This window comes from Eretmochelys imbricata, chromosome 5, assembly GCF_965152235.1.
Source record: "Eretmochelys imbricata isolate rEreImb1 chromosome 5, rEreImb1.hap1, whole genome shotgun sequence".
Taxonomy (NCBI): domain Eukaryota; kingdom Metazoa; phylum Chordata; order Testudines; family Cheloniidae; genus Eretmochelys; species Eretmochelys imbricata.
Genome location: NC_135576.1, coordinates 47,043,730 through 47,060,033, shown reverse-complemented (window position 1 = coordinate 47,060,033; position 16,304 = coordinate 47,043,730). Strand labels below are relative to the sequence as shown.

Sequence of the window (16,304 nt, the reverse complement as noted above, 5' to 3'; positions counted from 1 at the left end):
GGAGCGCCATCAGAGAGCCCAGGCTGAGGCCTGCAGTTGAGCCAGAAAGCGGAGTATGTTTCAACCTCCATCTGGCAAGTTGTTGACCTATATCCACTGTGGGAAGGTTTGCTGCTTGTGCATCAGGCTCTTCTCCCCCCCCACTCCCCCCATACCATTGCGAAGCACCACTGACTGTCGCATCTCCTTTAATCTGCCAAAATGTTGGATGGCTAATAACACCTTGCCCATCCCCCTGTTCCCCTCCTCCCCAAATCCCTAGCTACCAAGCTTTCACTTTCCCACTGAAGCACTAGCATGACAGCTCAGCATTCCCCTCCTTCCCAAACACACCACCTGGATCCAGATTCATACCTATTAAGGTGTAAGCTCCCTACAAACCTCTTCTCTTCTTCCTCCTCCACCCTCTCCTCAGTATGCCAGACAAAAATCTTCAACAGAAGGAGCTGTGAGGGAAGGTGCTCTGCCAAATGGTCACTTGCTCTCTTCCCCTTCTTTGTCCTACTCAGTTCTCAACACAACCCGGTAGCTGCCAGAAGAGTTCAAGACCTGAAATTCAGTATAAGCTACTTCCAGCAGGCAGAGGCTCAGTTCTTGCAATCACATGTAATCATGTGCCTGTGCACACATCAGGATTGTAAGAAGACTTTCATTACTATATGTGCTGCAGTAGGTTTTAAAGCATAAATGTTTTAAAATTGCATTCAGGCTGTATTGCAAATTTTGTTTTATACCAGATGACTTGACACTTTACCTTCTTAAATAGTCCCATAAAACTGAAACACACACAAAATAAACTTGACTTTCTTTTTCATGCAGTCCTCTAGTTATTTCTCATTGTAGAAATGTAATTATACTAAAAAATAACTACAAAAATGAGATCATGGGATTCTGTGTTTTGAAAGCCACTACTTCTATATCAAATTAACTCTGTTTTCAAGTAAAAAGACTTATTGTCTTCACTGCTATCCCACAAACTCAACCTGGGTACTGAGCAGCTTCTTGCACGTTACCACCAGTAATAAAGATTTTGTACATGCAGTCATGCTGTCAATTACCTGTGTGCAATATCACTTGACTTGCAGAATCTTTGTGGTGATATGTGAAAAGGAAAGAATTGGCTGAACTCTGGGTCTAGGCTGAGTTTACAGGTCTGGTACTTAAATTGATTTTATATTTTTAGTTACTTAACTCATGTATGATTAACACATTTTTATATGGAATACCATGTGGGTGGTGGCTTTTGTTTTTTAGAATCACTTTTCTGAGTGGAAACCAATACTTCAAATACTTTTGTTACTAAGTTCCTGTTTATCAGGTATGTTTCCTGTAAATTGGTTAAATAAATTGGTTAGTCTCTAAGGTGCCACAAGTACTCCTTTTCTGTTTCCTGTACTGTTAACTTCCCTCTGTCCCCGATGCTATATAGTGGGGTTGGGACAGCTATTTTAAAAGGCTCTTAATATAAATGCAGTTTTGTAGATTTCTAATATCAAATTAAAGTTGATTTTTGTCTTGACGGGAGGACTACAACATGGGGGAAAATGACTTTTATGTGAACTTATGAACTTAATGCTTAGATATTCTGATATTTTATAGCAGGTGTATGTATGGAGTTGTCTTTCTGGATCAGATTCTGATGTTGTTCTAGTATTAATCCAGAGGATTGATCATAATCTTCCGCATAGTTTGTGATTCTTACTATGTAACTGTGCTCTAAAGAAGTGTTAAATCAAGTACTGCTTTGGCTACAGATTTCTGGTTTTTACAAACTCTTGAAAATCTTTGTTCAGACGGTCTAATTAATCTACCTAATCTTACTGCAATTTTGTGACCATCAGTATCGTTTCTGCATCTTCTTCTAGGATTAAATGATTCTGTTTTCCTCTAAGTTAGACTCAGATGTGAACTCACAACCACATTTTAGGCTGTCTCTACTCTATGGATCTGAGTGTTCCGTTAGCTCAGTTGTATGAGCTCTAGTGATGATTAGAGTGCTAATTTAGACAAAGCTGCAGGCAGCTGCCAGTGTTTGGAGTGCAGATCTTTGCAGTGAGCATCTCTAAATGAATTAGTGGCTTTAAATTCTCTCCCTCTCCCTCTACTACCTTGTCTGTACTAGTGCTCTTGTTGCTATCACAGATGCCATGGCCAGAGATTCTTCTCCTCCCCCCAGAAGAAAACAGACAAGGGTAGTCCAGAGTCTTTGTTTCAGCTGAGACATGATGCTAAACTTCATTACAATTGACAAATGCCCACTTACAGGGTAGACTTTAGGTCATAAGAAATATGTGAACAAACACCCCCACCTCCCTCCAAATCCTTTGGTCCTTAAAATAAACTCTTTTTGACTCCATAAGGAGTTTTGCTTACAGACTGCAAAAGAAGGCTGTCATAAATATAAAGGGAAGGGTAAACACTTTTAAATCCCTCCTGTCCAGAGGAAAAACCCTTTCACCTATAAAGGGTAAAGAAGCTAGGATAACCTCGCTGGCACCTGACCAAAATGTCCAATGAGGAGACAAGCTACTTTCAAAGCTGGAGGGGGGGAGAAACAAAGGTTCTCTCTGTCTGTGTGTTGCTTTTGCCAGGACCAGAACAGTAATGCAGGTCAGAACTCCTGTAAAGGGCTAATAAGCAATCTAGTTAGATATGCATTAGATTCCATTTTGTTTTAAATGGCTGATTGGAATGTTTGTTCATGTTTTTGTGTCTTTTTGTAACTTAAGGTTTTGCCTAGAGGGATTCTCAATGTTTTGAATCTGATTACCCTGTAAGGTATTTACCATCCTGGTTTTACAGAGGTGATTCTTTTTCTTCAATTCTTTTAAGAACCTGGTTGCTTTTTCCTTGTTTTTAAGATCCCACGAAAGGTGGTGTAGGGTTTGGGAGGATTGTGGGGGGCCGGGGGGGGGAGGGGGAAGAAGTTTCCAAGTGGGCTCTTTCCCTGTTAAACGCTCGGTGGTGGCAGCAATAAAGTCCAAGGGCAAAAGGTAAAATAGTTTGTACCTTGGGGAAGTTTTAATCTAAGCTGCTAAAAATAAGCTTAGGGGGTTTTTCATGCAGGTCCCCACATCTGTACCCTAGAGTTCAGAGTGGGGAAGGAACCTTAACAAAGGCCTGTAGAGTTTAATAAAACAAAATCAAAATTAGAGGGTCTAATTATTTCCTGATAAAAGATAAGCTATTGTTCTGACATATGTGATGCAACAATGTGATGTAATTTAGTACATTAGCTTGTTTAAATTTCAGTATTGGATTTTAAACTTTCAAATTTTAATGCTACTTTTAGTTCATTTCATGTTTTATTTTTCTGCACATTTTAATGTCTTACAAATTTCATTGTTTCCAACTCCTATACCCATAAAGTTAGTATATGTAAATATATAATATGTAATTTCTGGAGTGACTAACTTTATGGTATAATCTACAGGACACTAACTTTTTTTTACTTGAATTACTTGTCAACACTCTTTAGAACAGTTCTTCATTTACAAGTAGTGTTTGTACAGTTCTATTCATAGCATTTTGGGATATCTTTTAGAATCCTAACAAAACCCACAACCTGGCAGCTAAAACTCACTTGATCACAAAACCATATTTAAGGGACCTTTAATCTGTGTAGCTTCCACATGTAGTGCATCTGTACACCCCATGCATGTGAGATTGGAACCTTTGACCAGTGAGGATGTGCAGGCACGTGCCCCCACCTGATATCGTAATGGGCAGAGCTGCCCCGAACCTGTCCGTTCTCCCTTACTGTTCCATGGCAGTGAGAGGGAGCTGTAGGGTGCCTGCCTGCTACCTCAAAGGGCCCTTTCACCAAACCGATTTGTGAATGTTTAGATTAGTTCAGCTCCATGACAGATTTCTGCCCTGTTGGCAGCCCTGTATATCTTCTTTAAATATCTTTTCTTCTGACTACTGCTTGGTAGTCCTGACTGCTGTAAAGTGCCTTCCCACCTAAGAGCCAAGCTTAACCACTCTGGCATCAAGCTGAGTCCATTGTGATGGGGACATGTTCCTTAAATTGATGTAAACAGCTGGTGTCTTTTTTTGTTTTCATTTTGTCTGTCTCTCAAAACAAACACACATTCTGGGCCTGTGCTTTGTATGTCAGCCCTTTTCCACCTGAACTTACTGCTCCAGAGAGATACTCTGCTAAAACTACCTCCTGGAACAGCCTGTGAGGGAAGCATCTGACTTGGACAGTAGTTCCTTCAACTCCAAAAAGGGATGCTCCGTCCAGCAATTTCTCCTCTTTCCAACCTCCTTGCTGCTCCAGTGCTGTGAGGAAGGAGTCTACATACAGAACTTGTTCTGAGGAGAGCCAAGAAATTGAGTCATACACCCTCTAAACCCTGAGTCTGGAGGCCTGATGAACCTGGACAGGATAGCAGGGCCAAATCTGTACCTCACCTGGCTGTGAGTGGAACTGAAGCCCATTACTGGCAGACTTCTCCCTGGCACCAGCATCCACAGTACCAGACCGACCTGTACAGGCAGACTTGTCATTGCCTTCCAGCATGGAGTCCCTCGCACTGGCCTTGGTACTGTTGGCTTGGGTTCCAATCTTCCTGGTTCCAGAAAGGAATTAAATCCTCAGTACTGATTAGTATTCTACCACTGAGGGCAGCACCAACTCTAGAACAGATTTGCTGCTGCTCCCCTTTGTTCACCCAGTCTCTCCCTTGAATCAAGCGGAGATCCTCCTCCAGGCATCCATCCATCCGTCCTCCCTAGCGATTCCCCAAGCAGTGCAACTCCTTGTAATTACAGGACAACTCCCATGGCCCTTAACCTGTCATACTGTTTTTTCCTCATAGGTGATCTCTGCAGGCAGTACTCAGCCAAGCACAAGTGGTTGCTGAAAGGCTTGAGAAAAGAGTCCTCCTTCCTCAGATATGGGTGGGGATTGGAGAGGATCTGTAGCAGACCTATTTGCCACCAAGATAAGTGAAGGCCCTCTTCTGCTCTTGAGCAGATATTAGCCCAGATGCTTTAATCTTCCCTGATCTGAAGATCTCGCTGCTTTTTCCTCCCATCCCCCTGAAATCCTAGATCCATAAGGAAGATCAGGCAGGATGCAACCAGTGTTACTTGTATAACCCAGTAAAGGGTGACAGAGTACTGGCTCACAGACCTACTCAATCTGTCCGCAGAACAGCTGATCTCTCCTCTGTCTGCCAGACTTCCTCTTGGAGTTAAGGACCTATTTTCCACCCAGACCCCACCTCTCTACAACTGATTTCTTGAAAGTTGGCTGGCTGAATAAAGCAGAAATTAGAGATCCCAATATAGAACAGGAAACCCTCTCTACAGGATCAGTTTGCAGATAAAAGTGGAAGAGATTTTTTTCCATCTTGGCTTCACAAGATCTTGACAAGCCTGTCACTGTTCTCACAGTTCAGGGCAACTGTACCTGTGTTCAAGGTCACCCATTCTAGGTTCCTGGCTCTTCAGCTGTCCCCTCTATTAGGCGGAGACCCACATCTCTCTCCCTCCTGACCAGGGGTTTCCCAGGTTGTATGGTTCCCTGCCTGCACTGTGATATGCCCAGTTAGCCAGACAGGTAATAGTCTGTGCTTTGCTTTCCTTCCAAAGGCTATGAACAGCATATTGGCCTGCAGTATAAGTTACCACACAGGTCTTACAAGAAAGTACATTTATTTTTAAGGTGAAAGCACTGTAGAGAAAATGTATTAAAGAATAAAATCTGCATGCATTCTAAAGCTTACTACAGATTACCCCAAGCCAACTTTGGCCTCTGGTAGGCATCAGTCCTTCAAAACCCACCACTGGGTTTTACTTGCTTACAAGTTCATAACTGTTTCCGATTCAGAAACAAACCCAGGCTGAGCAGCTCACTTTATAGAGCTCCAGCCTTTGATCTTGGCCTTTGGTAGCAGGTGATGAGAGACAAAGATCCTCTCCTCAAGGTATAGCTTCAAAAAGCTGGGTTTTTGCATTATTGGATTTGGGGAATTTGCATTCACCTTCTCCTAGATGTTCCCCAGGAAAACCCACTTAACGCTTTTTTTATTCCAAACGGCCATTCTTATCTGGCACATTCACTATAGTCCCGTAAACCCCCAGATCTCACCCCCCCCTCCCCGAGGGTACATACAATTCCAGCCCACAGTAATAGATAAACCATTCATTTAATACAATGGATCCCAAAGATACTTCAATTTTCTTCAATAAGATCTCCTTAGGAGATGTCAGAAAATTTCATTTTCGTCACAACCACCTTTAAACCTCAAGTCCCCTGATACATTTAACATTTGCATAAATTATAAACTGGGGTGTCTTCTCAATGGAGCCAACAAGCTTCCTGGAGCCCTAAAATGAGGATTTGCACTTGTTAAGTATCACCACCCTATGGAACTTGTCCGTTCTTCTTGACTTCAGTAGCTCATAAAGACAACTCCACTAGCTCCCTTGGAGAATTTAAATACTTACATTCCTTCCACTTCAGAGCTTCATATAATAACACACATTATGGATGCTCCTTTTTGGCTGGTCTGTGCCTGGAGAAAATATCAGGCTTATAATGGAAACTTTACCAACCTGAACTAGAGAATCAATACTGTCATATCCACGGTTAGTCTGGGATACCGATATCGCACTGACTGGCTCATGATGAGTAATTTTAACAAGTGACTTGCTTTGTGCTAATAACTCTCTCAAACATCCAGTTTTCTCTCAATAATGCTCTGATGACACTGTCGGTGCTTCAAACTAACAGTGCCTTTCTTCAGCTCAATAAACATCAGACAATAGAAAATATCTCTAGAGAAAGCACAAACTATTTATATTAACAAATGGAAGCAATCCTACAACAGAATAAACATACTTATAATATTCCATACCATTATGTTTAGCAACAGACTAAATCTTTTTTTAGATTTGATGGATTATTGCAGAGAAAAAGTGACTTGAGATTTTTTTGCAGTCTGTAAACTAGTGTCATGCTTGCTGGAGTTAATGGACTGAAAAAAGTCAGAATAAAGCATGAATTTGATTTGAGCGGATGAAAATTTTAGTGGCTGTTTATAGGTGCAATCTTAAAAGTTGCAAGAAGAGGAGACATGCAGAGAAGGATAGATGCATGGAGGTGACTGAAATGGCTAAGCTTGACGTTTCAGTGTAATATAGGTGAATGTATTATACAGAGTAGCAACTATAGGTCAGAATTTTAGGCAAGTCACTTCAACTTGTTTTAACTGCACATGTGCTTAGTAAGGATGCTCTTTAAGAGTTCTGTGATTGATCAGGGAAGTGTTGCTGTATAGTGTATGTTGCTATCAATTGTGGGCACAGAAGCATCTGTCCCACATGTCTTCAATATGGAGGAGCTAGCCTGTTTCTTTTAACAGTTGTAAATGGCATATCATGGAATTGGAATGATGTCAAATTTATTTACTAATAGGGCTGTCGATTTAATCTCAGTAAACTCGCGCAATTAACTCAAATTTATAGTCATTAAAAATTTTTATCACAGTGTTAAACATAGACTACCAATTGAAATTTATTAAATATTTTGGATGGTTTTTCTGTTTTCAAATATATTGATTTCTATTACAAAACAGAATAGAAGTGTATAGTGCTCACTTTATATTTCTTATTACAAATATTTGCACTGTAAAAAAACAATTATTTTCCAATTCATCTCACACAAGTACTGTAGTGCAATCTCTTTTTGTCGTGAAAGTGTAATTTACAAATGTAGATTTTTGTTACATAACTGCACTCAAAAACAAAATCTAAAACTTTAGAGCCTACAAATCCAGTCAATCCAGGGGGTGGGCAAACTTTTTGGCCCGAGGGCCACATCGGGGTTGCAAAACTATATGGAGGGCCAGGTAGGGAAGGCTGTGCCTCCCCAAACAGCCTGGTCCCTGTCCCCATCTGCTCCCTCCATTTCCCGCCCCCTAACTGCCTCCTGGGACCCCGCTCCTTGTCCCCTGACTGTCCCTCCCCCCAGGACTCCTTGCCCCCTTACCATGCCAGAGTCTGCCGCACCTCCTGGCAAGAACGGCAGGCCAGAGCGCTGGCGGTGTGGCGCGCTCAGGCTGCAGGGGAAGGGGGGACAGCGAGGGAGGGGCCAGGGGTTCAGGGGCCAGGTTGGATGGTCCTGCAGGCCGGATGTGGCCTGCGGGCCGTAGTTGGCCCACCTCTGAGTCAGTTCCACTTATTGTTCAGCCAAACGCTAAGACAAACTATTTTGTCTACATTTATGGGGGGATACTGCTGCCTGCTTATTTACAATATCACCTGAAAGTGAGAACAGGTGTTCGAGTGACACTTTTGTAGCCAGCATTGCAAGGTATTTACGTGCCAGATAATCTAAACATTCATATGCCCCCTTCATGCTTTGGCTACCATTCCAGATGACATGCTTCCATGCTGATGATGCTCATTTAAAAAAAGTATGTTAATTAAATTTGTGACTGAACTCCTTGGGGGAGATTTGTATGTCTCCTGTTGTGCCATATATTTCATGTTCTAGCAGTCTTGGATTATGACCCAGCACATATTCGTTTTAAGAACACTTTTCTTTGCATTTTGTCAAATCTGCAGTGAATGTGAGATTTCTAAAAAGAGCTACAGCACTTGACCCAATGTTTAAGAATATGAAATGTTATCCAAAATCTGAGTGGGGCGAAGTGTGGAGCATGCTTTCAGAACTCTTAAAAGAGAAACACACCAATGTGGAAACTATAGAACCTGAACCACCAAAAAGGAAAACCAACCTTCTGCTGGTGGCATCTGACTCAGATGATAAAGATGAACATGCGTCGGTCCGCTCTGCTTTGGATCATCATCGGCAGGGATACGTGTCCTCTGGAATGGTGGTTGAAGCATGAAGGGACATGTGAATCTTTAGCGCATTTGGCACGTAAATATCTTGCGACGCCAGTTACAACTGTGCCTTGCGAACGCCTGTTCTCACTTTCAGGTGACATTGTAAATAAAAAGCAGGCAGCAGTGTCTCCTGCACATGTAAACAAACTTGTTTATGTGAGTAATTGGCTGAACAAGAAGTAGGACTTTGTAGGCTCTAAAGTTTGACATTGTTTTATTTTTGAGTGCAGTTATTTTTTTTGGACAGAATTCTACATTTGTAAGTTCAACTTTCATGATAGAGATTGCACAAGAGTACTTGTATCAAGTGAATTGAAAAATACTATTGTTTTTTACAGTGCAAATATTTGTAATCAAAATATAAAGTGAGCACTGTATACTCTGTAATTGAAATCAATATATTTGAAAATGTAGAAAACATCAAATATTTAAAATAAATGGTATTGTTTAACAGCACGATTAATCACAGTTCAGTTTTTTTAATTGCTTGACAGCCCTATTTACTATGGTTTAATTTTCTTATTTTTCTGGCTTGGGCAGTGTGCTTGCTGCACTAATGGCTGATCAAGAAGTGTAAAATTTTACAAATACAGAATTTTCTATCCACTATCTTATGTAGTGTTTTTCGTCCTAAGTGCTCTTGCAAACTCTAGAGCTAATTTTACCCCCACAAAAATGCAACCATCTCTGGGGTGCGTCTGAACTTCTTGACAAGACATAGCCATACTACCCCAAGTGCAGGTTTTAGAACTGAAATGGAGGTTACCTTCTCCAGTGGAGACTGCACAGGGGGGGAATTAATTACTTATGCTAGGGTAATGGCCATGATTGGAGGCATGTTGTGCTGGGTGCTGAATAAATGCAAGTCCCCACTCCAGTGGCCTTACAATCCAAAAGATACAATAGATCAAAGGCTGGTGATGAGGAATAACGTGCAAGCAGATAAGTGTGGTGACTGGCACAGTTTCGTTAGTTACGGGGGGCGGTTGGTTTTTTTAGTTTTTAGTAGGCAGAATGTAATTGCAAGACTTACAATTTTTGGCCAAGTTTAATGCCATAGAAGCTGTAGACCTAAATTTTCAGAAGACTATGCAGGAAATTATCCGTGCAATCTTAGTAACTGTACCCACATATACTGGCGAAGTTGTCCTTTGATGGTAAGGACTAGAATTTTTACAAAAGAGGGAGGTTGGTGATGGGGATTGTATATAATGGAGTAAGGAACAACCCAGTTAGGCCTACTGCCTGTTATCTTAATATTTGCCTGAAAAAATGGTTGCTGGGGTGTTTGTCTTCCCTCCACTTGTTAAAAAAGGTGGGGGGGGATAATTGAACTCTGCATGCCCCCTCAGATAAATAGTACGAAGAAGCTAATCAAAGCAGGGAAAGTGTGTATGTTCAGATACTGAATGTGGTGCATGGAAGAGTGTTGGAGGAAATTTCCCCAATACTTTTATAAAAACTTAAATCTTAAAATGTTATAGTTGTAACACTGTTAATCTTTTTTTACTTGGTGTGGTAAGAGTACTTCTGTATTTGGCAAACGTTTCTCATTGAAGTCCTATAAAGAGCATTTTCTCAACTGCAGAAGTTTTTTTGGTTTTTTTTAAGTAAAATTGCATTGTGGGTCACCTCTAATCCTTTATAATTTGACCTATTTTTCTTTTTACAGCTATTGTGGATGATGAAAGGCTTTCAGCAGAAGAAATGGATGAGCGGAGGCGTCAAAACATTGCTTATGAGTATTTATGCCATCTAGAGGAAGCAAAAAGGTAAATAAATCAAAATATACTCTAAAAAATCTCCAATACTGAATTTTAATTTGTTGCAATCTCAAGATTATAGCTCTGAAAAATTTTCCTGAATGACTCAGTCTTATTTAGTCATCGATCTTGAAATTTTATAGAATCTTAAATAATACCAAGAATCTTGTGGTGAAGGGTGGCTTTTATAATTCAGCCAGATAATAGTAGCTTTTTATGAAGTAGAGAGACATAATAATCTTCAGAAACTAGTGGTAATTTTAAATTAACACAAGCAATGGGCACTGAAGTCCAACTGTGGAGTACTGCCTGCATAGACCAAAGGGTTTTATGAACAAAATGCAAACATGCAAAACAAGAATGCAGTTTGTGCTTGATTCTTAAACCAGCGGTAGACCACTCTTATCATTATTGGACTGGGGGGAGGAGGGAAGGTGGCAAAATCACCTGCTGATGGAGTAGCATGATGTGGTACTTAATGTCACAAATAAAAGCATTTTAACACTTAATGACTACTCTTCATGTAAAAATTGATATCTAAGAGGCTTGTTCTGCTGCGGTGTTGCCTTTCTGATAACTCCATAAGGGTCTCTTCCCTTTTTGTGCTTTTCTCAGGATAGAATCATCTGTGTGTGAGGAAAGGAGATTCTCTTGGATGTTTTTATTCTCCTGTATACAAAAAAGATTTCTAGATGATTTAAACTTTTTCTGATTTTTTTCTAGCTTTAAAAGAATAGAAATATTTATTCTACGCATACAGCATATTGAGACTAAGATTCAGTGTTTCTCCCTAGAAACAATTTTTAAGACTTCAGATTTTTTTAAAAGTTTGTCTCCTGAAATGTCCCCCTCTCTAATCTTAACTGACGCTTACACTTGTATGTATCTCTTTTTTTGCCGGGAGTCAACGGCCAATTAGAGAGACAAGGTGGGTGAGGTAATATCTTTATTGGACCAACTGATGAGGGGAGAGAAGTTTTTGAGTTTACACAGAACTATTCCTCAAGTTGGTCTAATAAGAGAGATTACTTCAATCACCTTGTCTTTCCAATATCCTAGGACCAGCATGGCTGTAACACGGTATACAACTGCCAGTTATCTTGCGCTGGAGACATTATTATGACTTACGTTGTCCTAAAGGCTCCTGCCCTTCCTCATTCAACGTCCCATTTTGTTATGCTGCTGCACTAACTGCAGTGCACTCTAGCTGTCTCATTCCTCACCTCCCTCTCTTTGAGCCAGAGTTGTTTCTTTTCTATCTATAGCTTAAAATTAGTAGTGAAATAGTGGTGACATGTCTGCATCTGTTCACGCTCGGTTCACGTTTTGAGGTTCTCCTTGCACAAATAAGGCTGAAATGGAACCTTAGATTCTGGAGCACAACCTAGCAGCCTCTAACAGAAAATACAAGTCCAATGAACCACAGCAAATGGGGAGTGTGACCTCTGCTGATCACAGGGTGCAGGACAGCAGTCTCTGGCCTCTTCTAACCTTGCTACGCATACCCTGTACGCCACTGCTGCATGCTGCAGTGAAAGGCAGGCTGTGTTCACACTGCAGCATATAGCTACAGGTGGCATTGAGAGGCTGTGGTGGGAGGAGGCAGTGAGGAAAGGCTCCAACAGTGGGGAGCCTCTCCCTTCTGCCTCTCGCTGCTGGAGTCTTTCACTGCTGCCCAAGTCCTTCACTGCAGTGGGAAAGGGTTCTGGCAGCAGAACATTACACTGCTAAAAGTAGCAGTGTCGATGTAGAAAGCACTGCTTGAGCATGTAGCGAGCCTTATGGGGTATATACACTAGGGTTCTGGCGTGTCTGTACTTTACTCCCCAAAGCAGTGCCCCACCAGCTACACTCTCCTGCCTATACCCATGCTAGCTGGACATGCAGTGTCTGTGTGCTATCCGCAGCTGTAAGTGTAGAGCTACCCTTTGAAATGCCTGCGACAGCCCATTACCAGAGAGACTGGTAAGGGTGCAGCCCTCTAGCAACAAAACAGTGGAAGAGCGGCAGACGCAATGGCAACAGAATTCAAGCCTTAACCCAAATAGGGTGTTTCCAGTCTGGGTTGTATGCTTGTGTGCACCAGTTGCATCTTCAGTAAAGTCTTTGCTGCTGTCCTGGAGCCCAGAGTCAGTTCTCAAAGTCCTGCAAAGTAAATGATCCAGAAATTACCATGAAAGGGGGGGAAATGACTCTTTCCCTTACTGAATGTACAAGATCACTCTGCTCTGGATCTTTTGAGTCCATGTTTTCCGTTACAAACTTTGCTTTTATTTTCGGGGGGAGGAACTTGAATGCTAGTATTTTTCAGCATTAGGACATTATTGAAAGTAGATCTTTGTCTTGTCAGTCTATGAAGAATTTTTGCGGAGGTGGAAAAATAAGTGTTCACACTTCGTATAACTAAATACCAGTTGTCTGAGAACCAACACACATGCTCAGCCACTGTTACAGAGCAGTAAAGATTGGTTTAAAGGTAGGGCTATAGTTCAGATACCGGGAGGACAATTTTACTGCTGCTTCTCTGCAGCTCCAGAAACAATAGCAAATGCTCTGCTGCAATTAAGGAGTGGTATTGTGCAAATACAACATATGCTATTTTGGCCTGTTCTGAAGGGCTTAGTAAAAGTGTCAGTGCCTAAAAGATTTGGGCCACGACATGGCTGTTGGTATATCAAGGAGTTATGCAGTGCTGGAGCAGTGTTTCTTTTCTAGCAATGTGGTCCAGTCTTTCTGCACTGTTTATAATCAAAATGTTGTGTCCTAACAGCTGTGTGTTTCAAAATGCCAGAGTTAATTAAAAGGTGAAGAATGTGTACCGTCAGACACTTTTTTTAAAAAATTGTTTTCATGCTTACTTTCTCTACCGCAGCTTTGAGAAATCCTCCTGTGTTGAACCTGAAAGAGGAATCTCTTGTTGTTTTTTCTGTACTTCTGTAAATAGTGCCTTCCTGTACTGAGGTACAGTGTCCCTATGCTACATGAGTAACAAAATAGGAAATTGCTTTTTAAATATCATCAGCAGACTTGGAATGTCTACAGAGATCAGCAGGGTTTTCACAGGGCGTTATATTTGATAGTCAAAACATGTTTGTTCCATTGCGTTATATGACCAAAAAAAGCTGCCACCTGCTAATGGCAAATGTAAATCATAAAATTTGTGAATTGAACCATTTGTCCTCAAAATGTCAGCCACATGGAAATGATCTAACGAAAATGTTTTTCCAGTGTTAAATTAATATTCTCAAGTGTCTAAAATTTATCAAAGCAATAAAATTGAGATTAAAGCTGTCAGACTTCAATCTTTCTCCTCTACGCAGTGTAGCATGGGTGTGTAGAATGGAAGCACACGTGAGAGGAAGCAGAAAGGTTTCCTCAGTGAGTTTTAAAAATCCTACAGTAAAATACTGTAGGCTTCTTCAGATTAGTATTAAGCTACTATACATAAAGAGCAGTATCTGTATCATAACATTTCTCAGTAAACATGCTAGTCTTGTCCTGCAAAGTGTTGTAAGAAATTGTGCTGTACGCTTTTTAATTGGGTGAAGTTAATTGAAATAGTGAGAGAAACTCTTCCAAAGAGTGTTTCATGGTGGTATCCTTGTAATACCTAGAATTTCATACACCCCGCTCCCTTCCCCCCCCATCCACTTGGCTTTTGTTTTTGCTGGTCTTTCAACAGAGCTGTGTGCAATAATTGTCTCCTTCTGGACCGTAACATAGATTTGAGTTTTGGTAGCTGTCACTTGAAATTGTGGTATGCTAGTTGCTTATTACAAACTCAATGTATGCCAGCATGGTTGGCTGTGGGGATGAACTTGTCCATAGAACAAGATGGTACAGCTCTGATTGACTTGATGGAAATTACACCCACCTATGCTAGGGCTGAGTTTAATCCATAGCATTTGTATTTTATTACAATTTCTGCTTCTCTGTCAAACTGATGTATTTCATTATGGAGGTATCTGTTGAAATTACGTTGTTAAAATGGATATCTGGGAGCAACTTTAAGCCTTGTTTTTGCTTCCTCAGTCTCGTCCAATTTTAATAGGAACAAGATATTCCTGTGAGTTATTGTCCGCTGCGAGATAGGCAGACTTTGCAAGTGTAGGAAAATAGTTAGTTTGGAAGTGTTTCTATTCAAGATAGTTGAGGTTTTTGGTGTTCAGGGCTTTTGCCGCCTCTCCTGTTAGAGGGAACCCAGATTCTCAAGTGTAACTCTCTCCAAACTCTCATGCATAGTATAACTTTAAGTTGGGTATGAAATGGTCCTTTATGACATTGGCTGGATCAGTCAGCAAAGCAGCAGTGTAAAAATGTACACAGTTTAGTACTTAAAAGGTCAAGCACTGAAGTGCTTAACTGGTTCAGGCATAAGCTAATGGTGTGATTATTTGGCTTGTCATGCAGAACCTCAGACTATAGAATTTCCCTGAACTAATTTCTGCCTTCAGAAAGGGGGAGGAAAAAAAAACCCCCAGAGATATCCTTTAATTAAATTTTGATTTAAAAATTGCCAGTGATTAAGAATCCATCACAACCCCTTGCTGGTATGTCACTTCCACTTGCTCTTAATTTTTTTGATACGCCTTATTTCCCATCCAAATTTATCTAGCTTCTAGCCATTGCATCGTGTTATGCTTCTGCCTGCTTGACTGAAGAGCCCATTATCAAATATTTGTTCCTCACATATATACAAACTGATCAAGTCACCTCTTCCTCTTGTTTGTTGGAGTCAAGGGGCTTAATCTGTTCAATTTATCACTCTAAAGCATCCTTTTCTAATCCTTTAATCGTTCTCATGGCTCTTCTCTGAACCCTCTCCAATTTATCAACACCCTTGAATTGTGGACACCAAAACTAGGCACCATATTGCAGCAGCAGTTGCACCAGTGCTAAATAGAGGTAACATCCTCCCTGTCCTACTAGGGATTCCCTTATTTATGCATCTAAGGATTGTGATGGCCCTTTTTGGTCACAGCATCATATTGGGTGCTCATGTTCAACTACCGAACCCCGATGCCACCCCCTCCCCCAACCAAGTCTTGTTCAGAGTCACTGCTTCCCAGGATAGAGTCCCCCACTCACTAAATATGGCCTGCATTCTTCCTAGATTTGTCTTCACATTTGGAAGTACTGAAATACATACTGTTGGCTTATGCCCAGTTGACCAAGCGATCCAGATTGCTCTGTATCAGTTGATCTGTCTTGTCCTCTTTGTGGTCTCATCTTCAATGACCACTGATAAAAAATATGATTTCTTACAGGTTTGATAAAAATGTTAAATAGCCTAGGGCCAAGAAGCAATCCCTTAGGGACCCCACTATAAATACACTTGCTTGAGAATGATTCACCATCTAAAATTGCATGTTGAGGCCATCACTTAGCCAGTTTTTAACACATACAAAAATTAGCATTGCACATATTAAATGTATCATTCTAGATTTTCATCAAAATATCGTGCAGTATGAAGTCAAATACCTTACAGAGGACTAAGTATATTATACCACTATTACTTTTATCAACCAAGCTTGTAATCACTTTTTTTAAAAAAACCAAAACCCTCAAGTTAGACTGGATCTGTTTTTCCATAGGCCCATGTTGATTTGACATTAATTATACTACCTTCTTTAATTCTTCATTAATAGACCCATATCAGCCCCTCCATTTTTT

At 40.8% G+C, this 16,304-nt stretch overlaps 1 protein-coding gene across 2 annotated transcripts in view; it reads left to right on the top strand.

The window, feature by feature from the left end:
• Window positions 1-16,304, top strand: part of IQGAP2 (IQ motif containing GTPase activating protein 2) — a 229,090-nt gene that overhangs the window by 41,366 nt on the left and 171,420 nt on the right. For both annotated transcript variants that reach the window (XM_077817017.1, XM_077817019.1), the window contains exon 2: window positions 10,541-10,640. In XM_077817017.1, the coding sequence (XP_077673143.1) occupies window positions 10,541-10,640 (100 nt within the window). The remainder of the gene's footprint in view (window positions 1-10,540; window positions 10,641-16,304) is intronic.